General features: G+C 42.2%; 1 protein-coding gene across 2 annotated transcripts in view; it reads right to left on the reverse strand.

The window, feature by feature from the left end:
- Positions 1-16,955, reverse strand: part of DPYD (dihydropyrimidine dehydrogenase) — a 609,807-nt gene that overhangs the window by 378,072 nt on the left and 214,780 nt on the right. For both annotated transcript variants that reach the window (XM_077332983.1, XM_077332982.1), the window contains exons 6-7: positions 8,416-8,612; positions 317-398 (exon numbers count right to left, since the gene is read on the reverse strand). In XM_077332983.1, the coding sequence (XP_077189098.1) occupies positions 317-398; positions 8,416-8,612 (279 nt within the window). The remainder of the gene's footprint in view (positions 1-316; positions 399-8,415; positions 8,613-16,955) is intronic.

The raw sequence follows: 16,955 nt of genomic DNA on the forward strand, positions 1-16,955 counted from the left end.
GATTAAAGAAATCAAATCCTTCCAATAGCTACACAGAACCCCTAAAGCAATTTAGGTATTTGTTTCTTACAGACAATTAATCACATGCAGGCAAGCCAGATGAGAACTATTGATTGCCCTTTTCCAAACTAGTGGCATTCAGACAGCAGACAGACAAATGCCCTGAGCAAGAGGAAGCATCTTTCTGCCTCTGCCTGGTGTAGCTTTTAATTGTTCTTTACTAATGTGCATGACATTTTGCTGTTAATCTTGGGCTGAGCTATGGCTCCTTCCCCCCACCCCCAGCTATACCGAGGCAGTTTATATTTTTCATTACCTTCACTCCGAGGTCTTTCATAAGCTCGGTTTCAAAATGCACTACATCATAGGGCAGCCGGAACTGGGGGATTTCAGATGTACTAGGGAGAACAAATAAAACAGAGCTCATGAAACAGTTCCCACTTCCCAGCTGTTTGACAAAAGAGAGGACACCCTGGAATAATAAACATTAGAGGGTGGGGGGAATGCAGGGCAGACTTAAGATTACATTTCAGTCTGTAAATAGAAGGCACTAAGCACGGGAGGACTTGACTAAGCTAGCGATTAAAAAACAGCTATCCCTGTTAGCAGCTATGGTGAAAAGTAAAGAACAAAAATCTAACAAGATCTCAACAAAAATAACAGACACAGCTTACAGAGAATACTATTAATGCTCTTATTGTATCTTTAAACAAAATTGTGCCATCTGCTTTGAGCCGCAGTGAAAACAGTGGTCTAGAAACAGTGGTCTAGAAATGAAGCAGGTAAATAAATAAACGGTAAAATACAAGCCTGGTACATGGTAGAATAAATTAATCTATAAACACAGCCACTTTGTTACATGCATGTTCTAGTATTACATATTAATGCATGTGTGTGGAAAAAGGGTGGAGGGGTACACCCCCCCAAAAAAGTCCAGAATATAAAGAGACAATACAGTATAAAAGGAATGGCAACTTAAAGTCTGAGATCAGTGAAAATCTATGAAAAAATTATATTCTTTAAGAGAAACTGAATAAACAGCATTTTCTATCTAGTCTTTTTTCCAACCCTATTGCTCAGAAGCACTTGGAATGTCTATGGAACTCAGCCTAAGAAAAAGACTACTAATACCTCCTCCCTCTCCTCTTCTTTATTTCATAATGGAAAACAAAACACTGAACTCCTTCCCCTCCCTCCCCTCCTCTTGGTTACAGAGATTCTTCTATTACCACATTTTCCCTCTATAGCTTGCTGTTCCTCCATCTTCCATTCATTTTCTTAAAGCACATGGTAGGGGGAAACCCCTTTTTGATCTGCTTTAAATTTGCTAATTTGACAATAGCTAACAGTGCATGCAAGCTGTATTGCTACACAATTATGTGCCCCTCTTCCTAATTAAATTTAGAATTACTGTTGCAATTAATGGGTGGGAAATTTAGAATGTAAACTCGTCATTTACTATATACATTCCCCTTTAGCAGGTAACTGATTATCCTGAGTTAGTTATCCTATGCTAGCCCGATTTTGTCAGATCTTAGAAGCTATTATTTTATTATTGGTTTTTAAAATTAATCTTTATATTTATTGATATATAAACAGATAATAAACAAATTGTAAATGCACTAATGTAGATGTTATCAGAAATTATCAGAAAGTTGCCACCTTCCACAGTTCCTCTAATCTAATACAGTCTGAACATAGCCATCTTGCATAGTTCTCCAAGCTTATCAAGCCAATCAGTAACCATTGGTAATTCAGGATGTTTCCACTGTCTAGCATTTACAAATCTTGCTGCTGTTGTTGCATGGGAAAAAAATAATTCACATTGCTAGGGAGATTAGTAGGAATTAAACATCATAAAATCAGCATACATAGGAAATTTTATACTCAATATTTTTTCTGATATAGTATGAATTTTTATCCAAAATTTTCTAACATTTTTATAATTCTACCACACATGATAAAAAGTACCCACATTTGCATGGCATCTCCAACATTTACCATCATGTTGTTTAGGCATTCTACATATCACTTTTGGTGCTTTATACAATCTATAAAACATTTTACATCAATTCTCTCTCAACAATTGACATTTTATGTTTTTCCCCCAAAGCTGCTCCCACTTGGTCATTGATATACTATGGTTTACATTCTGCATCCACTTCACCATAGAATTTTTAATTTGTTCAGTTTCAATTTGATATTTATAAGAAGCTTATATATTTGCCCTTGCATATGGGGCTGGGCTTGGTGCAGGATAGATCAGAATTCTGTCATCTCCACTTTTGTGGATGCAGAAGAAAAAAGGAAATCATGAGGCACAATGATATAGTAGTCTTCTCTATGTTTATAGGTGAAAAGGTTATAACAAAGTCTAAATGGTCAAACATATGATCAAACATAAAGAGTCAACCAAAACGGGATCCTATGTTAAGTGACCCGCTTTCTGTTTTATCTTCGTCAGTGGTTGCTCTTCCAATATACTGTCATAGTAGTAGTCGTAGTATCACATTGGCAAAATGCTCATAATCGTCTGGGGATTTCATAAAGTGCCCCAAAAGTCTCCACTTTTGTACCTATCTTGCCTTTTAGCTCAGTTAAGCATTTCACTTTTATTTGTAGACTAGCAAGAAAGCCCATTGAACTCAGGGATGAAATGGGTGCTAGCGGGGAGAGGGTACAGCAGCCACGGCGTCGCCCTACCTACCTGGGTGGTGTGGCAGTGGCGTGGGCGAGGCACCCAGCAGGCATCTGTACTGGTGGGCTGCCGGAGCACATGGCTGGGTGTAGTGGGGTCGACGCCACGTTCCCAACTGCCACCCCCTTCTGCCATGTTGTCTGCTCAGGTAAGTGAAACATACAGGCGTCACAACCTGCACAAGCCTGTATTTTCTAACAGATTTCCAGCACCGTGTTCCTTCCCCTCGTTCCAGGGCTTTCTCCTCTCCCCTGTCTAACTCTCCCCCTCAATATCCCCATGTAACCCTGTGCCTCATTCCCCCCTCCTCCCATCCATTCTCTAGGGTGTGGTTCGTCTCCTCTCTGGGTTCCTCCTCCTCCCAGCTGGCTCTGTCACTCTTCCTCTCCTGCAGGTGTTTCATTGCTTCATGATACAATGCTGGGTGTTGGGCCTGCTCAAACATGGAGGAGGTGAGGTGGGGACTGTTTTGTCCCTCCCCCTCCCATGCCATGTGTGGGCTTGCCGCAACCATGGCCTCCGGCAGCCTCTCTCCGCCCTTCCTCAGGTAAGTAGTTATCCGCCCCCTCCGTCCCTGCCTACAATCTGCTGTCTTTTCTAGTCTCCCACTCTTCTAGCCTGTCTCTCTTGGGTGCTGTTCCCTCTTTAGGACTTCCCATCCCCCCGCCCTACTCTCAGCCCCAAGAGAGTTCCAGGCCTGCAGCTTGTGCCGCACTCTCAGGTCTGTCAGTGGAGTCCAGGGACGGCTTTCCTTGGCTCTGGAGGTAATCATTGCTTGTCACTCTCCCTGTGGGCTGGGCTCCAGCCAGCATGTTTTTCCCCGTCCTGCCGCAGCTCCATCTTTGCGCCGTCGCTTCCCCCAGCTGTTCTCCCAGCCCCCCTGTCAGTACCTGGATTCTCTGTCCCCAGACACTGGGCAGGGTGGCACGGGTCCACCGGCCTCCAACACCAACTTGCCCATGGTGCTAGTGGTGTGGGCAAGGCATGTGGCCTGGCTGGTGGGCATCCAGAGCAGAAGCCTCATCAGGCCACCACCGGTCTGCCACCCTTGGTGGTTGGGGAGAGAATGGCTGCGAGGCAGCAAGTGCACATCGCAGCCAGCTCCTGGGGGTGGGCCCTGTAAGGGCCAGCCCAATCCACGTGCACCCAGCTTTGTAAGTCTTCTTGAGTTTTTTTCCAAGTCAATGATTCCAATGATTTTCATATAAGTGTCTGAGGTGTAGACACCTAAATACCATATCATCCCTGGATTAACTTCATGTTGAATCACTTATTTCAATTTGTCCAATATTTGTTTCGAAGCCATTGGGATTAATATTTTAGTTTTATTATTATTTATTTTGAAAGCAGAATATTGTTGAAAATCTTTTAGACAATCAAACAATTTAGGTAAAGATGCTTCTGGTCTGGTTAATATCAAAACTATGACATCCATGTAACTTCTTAATTTAAATTTTTGACCATCTACTCTGAGGCCTAAGATCTCAGACCAGTCTGATTTTTGTTACTATTGTTTCAACAACTAGATAAAATAATAATGGAGAAAGTTGACAACCTTGTCTGGTACCCTAGTTTAGTTGAATTTTCTCTTCAGTAAACATTCCACTGACCAGGATTCTGGCTCTTCAAAAATCTCCACATTCCATTGTTTGTAAAAAAATAAACATTGTCAAAGGCTACTCTGCATCAAGAAATATAAAGGCTACACACTGTTGCTTCTTCTAGTCACATTCCATTGCATTCAAAACTAGCTGAATATTGTTGTTCATGTACTTCCTAGGCATAAAACCAGTTTGGTCCATATGTAGCATCTCACTAATACACCCTCTTGAGTCTTTCCGCCAGTATTTTCACAAAAAAAATTATAATCTACATTTCAGAGAAAAATTGGTCTATATGAATGTGGAGTGAAAGAGTCAGAGCTTTCTCTATGAATCAATGTTATAGAAGCTTGTACCCATGTCTATGGGAAAGGTTGCTCTGAATTGTCCATAATTTCATTAATAAGTTGATATAACGGGAAAGTAACAATATGAATGATTTTCTTATAATAGTCTGCCAGGAGCCTTTCCTGATTTCATTGTCAAAATTGCATCATTAACTGCTTCTATTGTTACTCTTTGATTTAAGATGTGTCAAAGTTTCATAGGCAATTTGTTTATAGGAATGTCTCTTAGGTATCCCATTTCAGGCTTTATACCTTCACCTTGATCTTTTAAATCAGTGGTCCGCAGTGGACCCAGCCGCACATGCGCGCATGCACAGGAGTGCCGTGAATGCACATTTGCAGCTGCGCATGGCACAAACGCGCATGCGCGGCCTGGCACAGCCCTGCGGAGGGAGGGAGCCGCGGCCCAGTGCCAGATCTTAACATTTGGGTTATTATTGATTTGGTAAAACTCTTGAAAATCTGCTTGTCATCTATCTAAATTGGTTTTATCATCCAAAATATAATGATTCATCCTCCATCTTCTTAATATATAATCTTCTCTGATAGTTGAAGACTAGTTTTAATGGACTGTGATCTGCAAACGTATTTTGTAAAATATCCGCATTAAGCATCTTCTTAGGCATTAAACTTCTTGATAACTAACACTGATCAATTCTGGAATACAACTGATGTTTTTCTGAGGAAATGTATGTTTATGCTTTTGGGGATTCTGCTCTCTCCAAACATCTATTAATGTCATCTTTTAAAAATTATATAATGCCTGGTTTGGTAATTTCACTCCCAATTTTTATTGAGATTTATCCCATAATGGATCTGGCATTGCATTTAGATCCTCAATAAGAATCAATTCTTCATCTATAACATCAGCACATTCTTGAAATAGTTAATAAAATTGTTCTTTTGCATTGTTGCTAAGTAGGGTATTCAGATGAGAGACCTTCAAGGAATACCAAGGTTGTAACATGGAGACAGGCAATGGCAAACCATCTCTGAATGTCTCTTGCCTTGAAAAACCTACAAGATCACCATAAGTCAGATGTGAATTGACATCATACTCCATCACCACCAGATATCTGATTTGGGCATAATTTCGTACGTACTCATATTTCTGGAATATGTGAATCACAGTGCCATCCTAACCATCACTGCACCCTTCAAAGCCCATGGACTTCAATGGGCTTAGAAGCTATACCTCCGTATAGCATTGCACTGGCAAAGTTTTTTTCAAGGGTCTAGATTAAATGTTAAATGTCACAGATTTGACTTAGCGTGCTTTGGACCCAAGGATTGACTCAAGCACAGAGTGCACAAAAATCTATTTGCTGTTTTCCCTTCCTTTTTGCAGCCGCATTCACCTCCAAAAGCTGCTCCTAAGGGTGAGAGAAGCCTTGAGAATTGAATGTAGCAAATGGGGTGGCATAAAGGCAAAGGTATCCCCTGTGCAAGCGCCGAGTCATGTCTGACCCTTGGGGTGACGCCCTCTAGCGTTTTCATGGCAGACTCAATACAGGGTGGTTTGCCAGTGCCTTCCCCAGTCATTACCGTTTACCCCCCAGCAAGCTGGGTACTCATTTTACCGACCTCTGAAGGATGGAAGGCTGAGTCAACCATGCGCCGGCTGCTGGGATTGAACTCCCAGCCTCATGGGCAAAGCTTTCAGACAGCTGCCTTACCACTCTGTGCCACAAGAGGCTCAGGGGTGGCATAGCAAGGAGGTATTAGAATAAATCATTTTCCTCCCCCCCCTTATCCTTGCATAACACATCCTATGCCATTTCCAGAGTTTCACTTGACTCTCTGCATGACCTTTTAGAGAGGTACTGAGGACTAGGAGGGAAGGAAGTGGTCCAAGAACTAGGGTTACCAACAGACTATGAGCAGTTCCCCTGGGGAAATGACTGCTTTGGAGGGTGGTGTTATTATTATTATTATTAATTTTTAGACTGCCCTTCTCCAAATAGGTCTCAGGGCGGTTTACAACATAAATAGTTAAAACACAACAAAATCCCCATAAAAACCCCAATTAACATAAAAAAAAGTTACATATAACATATAAGCGGTGGTGGTCACAATTCTGATCTTAGTTACCTGACTTCCCCCCAAGTTCAGCCTGGTGGGGAGAATAATATTCAGAAGAGGGTGGCACCAATACAATAGATCTAACAATGATCTCGATGTTAGAGATCTCAATACTGGAGGGGTTCCTCTGATGGATTTGTGGGAGAGCTGCCCTGGCCTCAACTATATGCCTGGTGGAAAAGCTCCATCTTACAGGCCCTGCGGAAAGCTGGTAGATCCCGCAGGGTCCTTAGCTCTTCTGGGAGCTCATTCCACCAGGTTGGGGCCAGGACTGAAAAGGCCCTAGCCCGGGGCGAGGCCAGGCGAACATCCCAGGACAACCAATAAATTCATACTGGGCCCGGGACAACCAGTAAATTCATACCTACAGAGCGGAGTGCCCTGCATGGGGCATAAGCAACCAAGCGGTCCCGCAGGTATACGGGACCCAGGCTGCGTATAGCCTTAAAGGTCAATACCAATACCTTGAATCTGATTCGGAAACAGACTGGTAACCAGTGCAGATGACGAAGCACCGGCTGAATGTGGGCCCTCAAAGGTGTTCTAGTGAGGACCCTGGCAGCCGCATTTTGGACCAGCTGTAACTTCCGAGTCAAAGACAAGGGAAGGCCCGTGTAGAGCGAGTTACAGAAGTCTAATCTGGAAGTGACCGTTGCATGGATCATTGTGGCCAGGTGTTCCGAGGACAGGTAGGGCACTAGTAGCCGGGCTTGGCGAAGATGGAAAAATGCCGTCCAAGCTACATTGGTGACCTGAGCCTCCATAGAGAGGGAGGCATCAAATGTCACCCCCAAATTCCTGGCAACTGGTGCAGGTGTTAATTGCACCCCGTTCAGGCATGGGAGGCGCGCTTCCTGGTCCTGCCCTCTTCTGCCCAGCCACAGGACCTCCATCTTGGAGGGGTTGAGTTTCAGGCGACTCTGCCTGAGTCATCCAGCTACCGCTTCCAAACAGCTGGCAAATGTATCCGGGTGGAGTCCGGCCGGCCGTCCATTAGGAAGTAGAGCTGGGTGTCACCCGCATATTGGTGGCATCCCAGCCCATAGCCCCGGACCAGCTGGGCTAGAGGGCGCATATAGATGTTAAAAAGTGTGGGGGAGAGTATCGCCCCCTGCGGAACCCCACAAGGGAGCTCACATGGGCTCGACATACTCTCCCCCATCGCAACCCTCTGCGTCCAGTTCTGGAGAAAGGAGACCAGCCATTGAGGCGCAGTCCCCCTTATTCCAGCTCCGGCGAGGTGGTCGACCACATCAAATAACTCGTGGTCAACCACGTCAAATATGGCCGACAGGTCTAGAAGCACAAGAATGGTGGAGCCGCCCCAATCCAGCTGGCGCTGGATATCATCCATGAGGGCAACCAGCACGGTCTCCACCCCGTGGCCAGGGCGGAAGCCAGACTGGTATGGGTCGAGGGCCGAAGTTTCATCCAATGGCATCACAACCTGCTGATGCCCCTCTCCTCCCCAGACTCTACTTCTAAAACATCTAGGCACTTACCAACTGATAGCTGGCAATCCAACCAAGAGCACTTCCATCACAGAAACTCCATTCACAATAGTCTGAATCCATCCCTCGACTTTAAGGAAGCAAGAGCCCATGTATCTGCCTAAGCTTGGTTTGCTGGTTACTGATAAAAATGCAGTGTCTTTAAATATTTTATTTAAAAAATAAGAACACCTTACCTTAAACCACCAACATAGGTTTCCTTTTCGAAGATGGTAATGTCTGAGTAGCCCAATCGAGCCAATAAGGTAGCACAACTGATACTTGCAGGCCCCGCTCCAATAAGAGCTATCTTGACATGGTAAGCTTTGGGTATCTCTTCAGGTGGTATCAAAGATGGACTTCTAATTTGAGGAATATTCATTGCTTTAAATACCTGAAAAACAATGCATCTGAGATACTGATGTGGCAACCTTTCATCTTTCCAGCACACATTAGAGACATCTTTCTGAGAAATGTTGTGTGTCATCATGGGTCACAAGATGGACACAGCTGTTTAATTTTTGCGTTTTCCATTTCTTTGTGAAATCCACATAAAACTGATTGTTTGGACAAGGGCTATGATAAATTCCGTAAACACCAAATAACAGGTTGTTTAGTTGCCTGTAATAAATATTGTGTTAGATCATCCTCAAGCTCAGAATAAAGAGCAGTGAGATTGTCTGCCAGTTTGAAGGGCATTTGGGGATAAACAGCCTCACTGTAGAATTAAAGAAGTTCATCTTCAAATGAGCGTCAAACTATCAAATGAACCTCGTAGGATATAGAAAGATGATTACCAAGAAAAGGTGACTGCAAATATGTTTGCAATCATCTTCTTGCTGGTCTACACAATGATCACAAGCCTGATTAATCTAGCACGATGGTTACACACAGGGACGGGATAGACCTCAAACGGATATTTCTGTGAAATGAGGGCCAAACTACTGAGTATATTCTCCATCTGAAACTGGATTGCCCAGTAGGCTGTTTAACCTTAGCAAGTAGTTACAGAGGTGGAGAATATGATTTAGATGGGAGACACCTGTTCAGGAAAAGGGTATGAATCTTTTCCTCAACCAAAGTTCTCCTATTGCAAACTTTATCTTCCCTAGGTATCTGTTTTGTTCCAGGGCTAATCAACATTGGAGGATGGGTGGCAGTTTCCATCAGGAGAATGCCTCTGGGAGTAGTTAAAACTTCCTCTCCCTAACACTGCAGCTCTAAATCCACTTTTCCCCCCTTCTCCACTGTTTTTAACGAATAAACTACATATCAGGAGTTTCAATCAGGGATTCCTAAAGCAACACACAGCTTGGCTCTGAATCTCTCTGGTCTCACAAGGAGTAAGCACTCTTACTTACAATTCCAGACTTAGTATGTGTAATACAGTTTATCACAGGCACAGATAGACGTCAGGTTCAGATTGCTAGCAACACTGGATTGATGTAGGCCAAGCCAATAGTCTAGCCAATTGTAATATTAAATGGAGTAAAGGCTAGCATGACAGCAATGTAGCGGTTGACAAATCATGCAGTCATGCAAGAAATTCTAAAATTTAAGGCTGAGTGCTTAGCTTTTAATTTTGCCTTCTCGTGCATATGGCCGTGAGTTATCATTACAAAACCAATCTTTTTTTTTAAAGGCCTCTCTTGCTGCTTGGGGTTCTCTGAGCATTTTACTTATTGATCCTGACCATCTATGGAACACAGTGAAAGTTCTGTCTTGCTTCAGTGCTTGCTAAAAGAGTTGAGGTGCCATTTCAGAAACTTTTCTTTGTCTGCAGTTTGTGAAATTCTAAGCAGGTTCAACTGTGCAGATCCTATTAGAAGGAAGATACAGCATCATTGTCTAGAAAATTGTAAAGAAATGCTGGATTATGAAAACCCACACTTGCTCCCTCTGCTACTGTCTACTCAAGAAGCAGCAGCAAGTAGCCATTCTTCCCTCATTTCCTCCTCAAAATTTCATCCTTAGGACTGCTTCCACTTGCTGGTATCTCTTTACTACCACCATCACCATCCATGAGCACTTTATGAGTAGGGCTGCCAAACGTATGGCTAGGAAATGCTAATGCAGAGACTCTAAGTGAACTAGAATCTCCATGTCAAGATGCAAACAGCAGCCTGAATAATCCTGGTGATCACAAGCAGCACTTTTTTAAAGACACCATGGCCAACACAAGCCGCAGAGGCCACATATACGGCACAGAAAGTTAAGACGTGGCTTCACATCTTTCCTGGGCACTCACATGAGGGTCTGCTGCAAGTGTCAATTGATTTGTTCTCTGCTGAGATACTCTCCTGCACAAGCTCGGTCACAGTGTATTCACTAAACATATTGTTTTTTTGGGTGTCATCGTCTTTAAACACTTTAAAATCTGTTCAGAGGAAAGAGGAAGTTGGCTTCAAGGCTGTCTTGTGCGATCAGCCAATGTATTTGCTCTATTAAAATCATTCCAAACACACTTTTCCCCTGAGCAAAACTTAAGAACCAGGGCAGGTAACAATAGTAAAACAAATTAACATAAAAACACCATCTATCCATCATTTTAAAAGGCAACAATGACAAATATAGAAGAGTGGCCAAAGCAGTTGACTGTCAGAGTCAAAGGCACTTCTTAAAAATGTGGTTTTATGGACCTTCCAAAACTGCAACTGGGATGTGGATCTTCTAATGCTGTATGGGAGACATTAGTATCGCAGTGGCTATCAAAAAAGCCTACAAATGGGTAGCCATCACTCATACTCTCACAGAGATTGGACCCCCCCCCCCTAAAAACACAAACTGACTATCTCATACATAGGCTATAGACCAGCATTGACTTGAATCCTACGTTATTTTCCCACCAGTGGAAGTAGATGGGATGGTGTCAATGTTTACTGATTCTCACCGTCTCCCACTACAGGTCTCCATTTTGACCCCATGCTCTTCATGATGATCCCCTGGCCCACCGAAAGTAGAATGGGTGTGTGTGTGTGTGTACAGTGAGTGGCAAAAGGAAATAGGAAAGTTCTATCCCCTGATGTTCATGCTGTCATCATCTGTTGGATATAAGCTATTGTACTTACATACATATCCTGCATCACTACAGGGGGGAAAGAGAAAACTTAATTGTGTAATATGCATTTTCCATCCATGCCTCTGCTCTTAGTCTCTGTCCTCCAGTCAGCTGCGTGAACATGCTTGAACTCCCTCACTGTCTTTTATGAGCACACAGGCACACACAGCAGACACCTCTTGGTCTTCTTCACGCCATTCTTTCATAACCAGAGTTCTCTTGACACATTATTTCTTACAAAACAGCAAAAGGTGAATTGACAAAAGCAGACTTTATTCATGTCTCCTGGATCTACAAATGCTCTCATAAAAAAGAAGTATTGTATTCAACAAAGACACCATGCAAAATAAATACCTCCTAAAACTAGTTATATTCATCAGACAGACAATTTGAATGACATTTTGAGATTCTGGGGAGAATTTAAACAATGCTAGGCAAATTCCTGAAATGTGTGATGCTAATTAGAAATAACTATATGTATGAATGGCACCTTGACCCTGAATATTCACAGTGCTCTCTACCAGCAAGATGACTTGCTTTGAGCTGAAGAACTGGTACACTGAGTCAATAAGTCTTCTGCCCTATGCACTTAATCTGCTGGCACTGTATGTTTTCAGTTGGGCTGTAAATCCCAGAATGCACAAACAGCCAGGGCCACAAACCATTTAAAGTGCCACACAGAAAACAAAGGGATTAGCCCAGCTTAATTGGTTTATAACAGCATAGCTAAGTACTTGGGCAGGTATCCTACTGAATACTTAGGGAAGACTGCACAAATATTTGAAGCGGCAGTAGTTTTGTGCTGTATTGGTACAAAATCAAAATCCCCTAATGGCTTATACTCAGGATATCCTTCACTGCTTGCATGTACTTGATAAAAAGCAAGTAAGGAGTTGGATCTCTAGAAAAAGACAAGTGTTTATTAAACAGGATTGGGAATAGCTCACTGCAGAGTGATCTTCAAAATTAAAACCTTCACAAATCCACCCCCCCCCCCTTACTATGGCTTTTGGTGCTCCATGGCGTTTTGGCCCAAAATATCTCTTCTCCCTTAATATTACCTTGTCTGGGTCTCAAGGGACAATTGTTGAAACTTCCATGATCTTTGTATCTCAGAGGATACCAGATCATTTCTAGATAAGCTAGACAATAAACACCCTAGTAATTATGACATCTCTTTCAGGAAGACTGGCCAAAGCCAGCTGATATAGGATCTCCCTTTTCTGACATTTTTAAGTGACTTCAGAAACGAATGGGGAGAAGGGCTTAATCAGTCAAAGGAAGGGGTAAGATAGAACCTTTCCCTCCTTGGAAGCTCAAAACCAGGAACAATATTCCCCCTAGGATCAAGTAGCATTGCACACAGCATTTGGGGAGGTAAACAGCCATTGGTTTTGACTATAAATCAAAGATATTTGTACCAACTTATCAGAAGAGACTCCCATTAGAGGAGGAAGGTTGGGCATTGTTGTGAGATCTATGAGAAGGGTGCATGATGGAATCCTAGGGCCATTCCACACAGAAAAGAAGCACAATTGCGCAACGCTTAAAAAAAGGTGCCTCCTGAAATTTCTCACCTCTGCTGCTGTTTAGCGCTTCCTGCCATTTTGCACGCCTGCTTGAAATGGTGGAAGAGGGAACATGCTATACAAGCTCCTCTCTTCCCCATGTCAATCAAGACAGGCAGCCAATCACCTTTCTCGCTCTTTTAAAAAGACTGTGAGCTATTTTTAATGACTTCTGCATTCATAGATGCATAGGGCTCCTTTTATTGCAAGCCCTCTTGCAATCCAGAGCCTTGAAGCTTTAAAAAATTTGGGGAGGCGATTTTTTTTTTTTTGTGGGGAAGAGACATGCTTTATGGGCAAACTGGTGGGGGAAAGTTTATTTTGTGCCCTGCCTAGGTGATTGTGTGTCTATTCATTGTTCCAGGAAGTTTTATTTAAAAAAGAAAGAAAGCCCCGTTCCGGGTTAAGAGAGAGTGTGGTGGGCTCGAGGGTGAGTGCTGGAGCTGGAAATTTTGCTATTTCAGCCACTTTGGTAACATATGTATCTTGTATGAGTGTCTTGGTGACTGCTTTCATCCTGCTAGTGCTACATGGCAGGGGTAATCCAGTTTTGTGGATTCCCCTGCAAGCACTTTAAAATGGAGGATGTAGCTGCCAGTTTTCAGATATAACGCTAGATGCTTACAATGTCGTGCAAAACGCCAAATATATGGTGTTTGCAAAGGGTAAGACTCTCACTTTTTTAATCGGATGCGAAATGTCTCCTAGAGTCTCCAAACCACAAACATAACAGCAATTGCAAATATAAGCAAGAAAGAGATGGCATCCCTATTCTTAAGCATATGCACTATTTTTATCTTCTCACTGGGAAAGCCCTGGTGAGCTTCCAAAGATCCTCAGTGTTGCCTGGAACACAGTTTGAAACACACTATTGCAGGCCAGCAGGTGTCAAATAAAATTGCTCTCTCTTTGGGTCAACTAGAACTATCTCAACAGCAGGCAGTTATCCCTCGTAGAGTGTGTGGTGTCCCCTGCTTCTGTCAAAGGCTTGTTAGTATGTCACTGAGAAGCTGTGCTTTGCTAGTTATTTCAGGAATGATCCAGTGTGGAACTTCTCTTTGTAAACTGTCTCTCCTTAAGAGAAAAATGATTAGACTCTGGTAGACTCAAGTCTAATTGCCTCTCAAAAAAGCACAATTATTACTCACAATGGCTTGAGCTACAATGTAGGAGAATCATGCCATGAACACAGCATCCTTTTGAGGCTCAGGTTGTTGTCTTTGGCTTTGAGGATACTGCCCTCTCCCTTATTCTCTGACACAAGTGATAACGGTATATGTTTACCATATCCATGTCAGTTTGTAAGATTCATGGGAGGAGGTTCAGATGCTCTGGTGGTTCTACTCCTGTCAGGTTTCAGAACTAACCTTTTTTTCCTCCTTGGGCACCTCGGATCAACACCAAGGCATGTTTTTGGAATGTTGTCCCCTACTCTGTTTGATGCGTAAACGAAATTGCAAAGAAAAGACAATTTTGTGATTCGATTTTGAGGTGCAATCAATATGTGGATGGCTCTCCACTCTACCTCTCCTTTTCATCTGAGCCAGCAGAGGTAGTAAAAATTCTGAACAGAGAGATGCCTGGGATGAAACATTCCGGGCATCTGATTCAAGGATAGAATGTGCAGAGAAAATGAAGTACCAGCATCTCTCTCGTTCAAGCGCGTTTAAAAAATTCTCCAAGGTTTCTAATGGTCAACTTTCATTCAGCCTCCATTTCTACCTTACTGAATGATCAGCGTTTTATTATCATTTTCATTGGCATTATTTTGCAACCATCATCCAGCAGCAGGAGTCTGCTTACTGCCTAAATGCTGACCAGTTTCTATTGCATTACTGAGATTTTGTAATTTTTCCATCATTGTTTAGGAGATTATAGGAGGGGAGGGATTGAATTAAAACAAACAAACACCAAATTGGGATTGTATCTGGTGAGGAAAAGAAATCCTTCCATCTTCCATGCTTGCAATAAAAGTGGAATATTTAGAAACTGCATTATGAATATGACAGATTATTATTCTTTATTTTTTTTATAATACAGACAAAGTCATTAGAGAACGGCTTGACGCAAAACATAATCTAAATTTTGCAACAGTTATGAGCACAAGGAGGACATAAATAGTGAATGTGTTCTAAGCATATGTTTGTGTGCATATATATTTCAATAAATTTTAAATTATGCAGAACCACCACATTGCTCAATTGTATTAGAACTCTTGATACCAATAGATCACTTTAAATAAATTTAAAGTGTAGTGATGAAAATCATTCAAAGCTATTCATCCTATGCCAGTTTTAATATCAATCATTGTGCCAGCACACAGCATTTTTAATAGATTTCTAAAGATTTTTGAAGAAGAATGGTAGATATTTAGCAAAATCTATCAAGGCATAATTCTTCCCTATTAATCACAGTGTTAAGACTAAAAGGAGACACAAATCAAGGTTTAACAGATATTACTTGCATTTGGTTTTAAAAACTGCAATAATTCAGTATTTTATCACTCACATATTTGACAAGGGTTTAATCTATTTCTTTTCTGCAAGCCACCAGCATTTGGTGTTCTTATTAATTTTATGTGCATAAAGCAAATGGTGCAACCACTTGCCTTATAGTGGAAAAGCAAAACAGTCAACACACATGTAGGATTAATATAAAGTATCCAACTTCCACCAAACTCAATTGATGGCACACATTCATTCAGTGTATAGTTCCTGGTCTTCGCCTTGGCAAGACCAAAGTTCAGCAGTCTCAGAGGCTTGTCTGACACAGGGTTGTTGCCCAAATGAAGACTGCTCAGATCAGTAAAAGATCCTTGTTCTTCACAGAGCCACGTGAAGGAAGCATTGCAGGCCAATTGCAAACACGGGAGAAGTATGGAGAATAAGTAACCAGTTCAAACGTCTTTCTGCCCACCACTAACATACCAGAGAGAAGGAATTTTTAGCCGGGAACTGAGATGTGTTGGGTTTTGCTTTTCACTAGATCACAAATGGCCCGAATGGCTATAGAACAAAATGTCAATATTTGATTCAGTACACTTGACACAGATGCACCTGCAAATCTGGATATATCAATGTAGCTGTAAGCTTTGTTCAATTTATTTTCACACCTGCATATTTTTGCATGGTTTTTACCTGCAAGTACTACGAATTGCTGTTCATGCTTCATCACACTGCATAAACTGTCTTGGTTATTCTTGATAGGAAAGCTCATGCCTCATTAAAATAGGGAGCAGCCTTCCAACAATGTTCCTGCCTTCTATTTCCTTCCAGCCATTGCCCTACTACCCCTTATCCATATCAATCCTTTTTAAAGAATTCATCAGATGATTTTGCTTAGTCACTTTTTCTCCAACCCAGTATTATTAACCTGCAATTTTTGTTCCATTTTGGGGGGAGTGGTTTTTGGGAGAGGTTTTTCTTTTTAATTGCATAGTACACTCCTTACTTCATCACAGTATTAACAAGATATCTCAAGATTCGCCTTGTCTTCTATCATATAAAAAGTTGTTAGTGAATGTAGGCAGTACACCAAAGTCTACAATGATTCATATACTAAGACCACAAACTGGATGAAAAACTATATAATGAAAATCCACAGCTGGGAACATCGGGATCATGATAGCATTGCAGAAGATCTTTAAACATTTGGATTTTTCCAGCTTCTGTCCTGGCAGCAGTTGTGCCCGATGAAAAGGGCCTGCTGAGAGTCCGAGGACTTTAGAACAATATGCTGGGTGACATGGGACTGCAGCATGATGAGAAAATAAAGGATTGATTTTGGCCATTTCCCTCTTCTTGCTGCAGGCCACACCTCTCATGCTATATGCACTTTCATAATTACCATATTCCTGTCTGAGGCATGACACCTGCACTTCAAGGAAACTCATAACTTACTCCTTTCCTCTGGTGTGTTAAAGTAGGAACCACCTGCCAAGCAAGAGCCTTGTCCATTTTCATGAAACATATAGCATGTGCTGCACTGGAGAGCAGTGCTCAGAAAAGCAACAGGGAGCATGTCAGAGAAACAAATGTGACTCCCCAGCCCCTGAGTATAAAGGAATATTCTTCTGTTAATTTTAAATTTGGGAGGAGGAAGAAAACTGCAA

This window comes from Paroedura picta, chromosome 4 (assembly GCF_049243985.1).
Source record: "Paroedura picta isolate Pp20150507F chromosome 4, Ppicta_v3.0, whole genome shotgun sequence".
NCBI lineage: Eukaryota > Metazoa > Chordata > Lepidosauria > Squamata > Gekkonidae > Paroedura > Paroedura picta.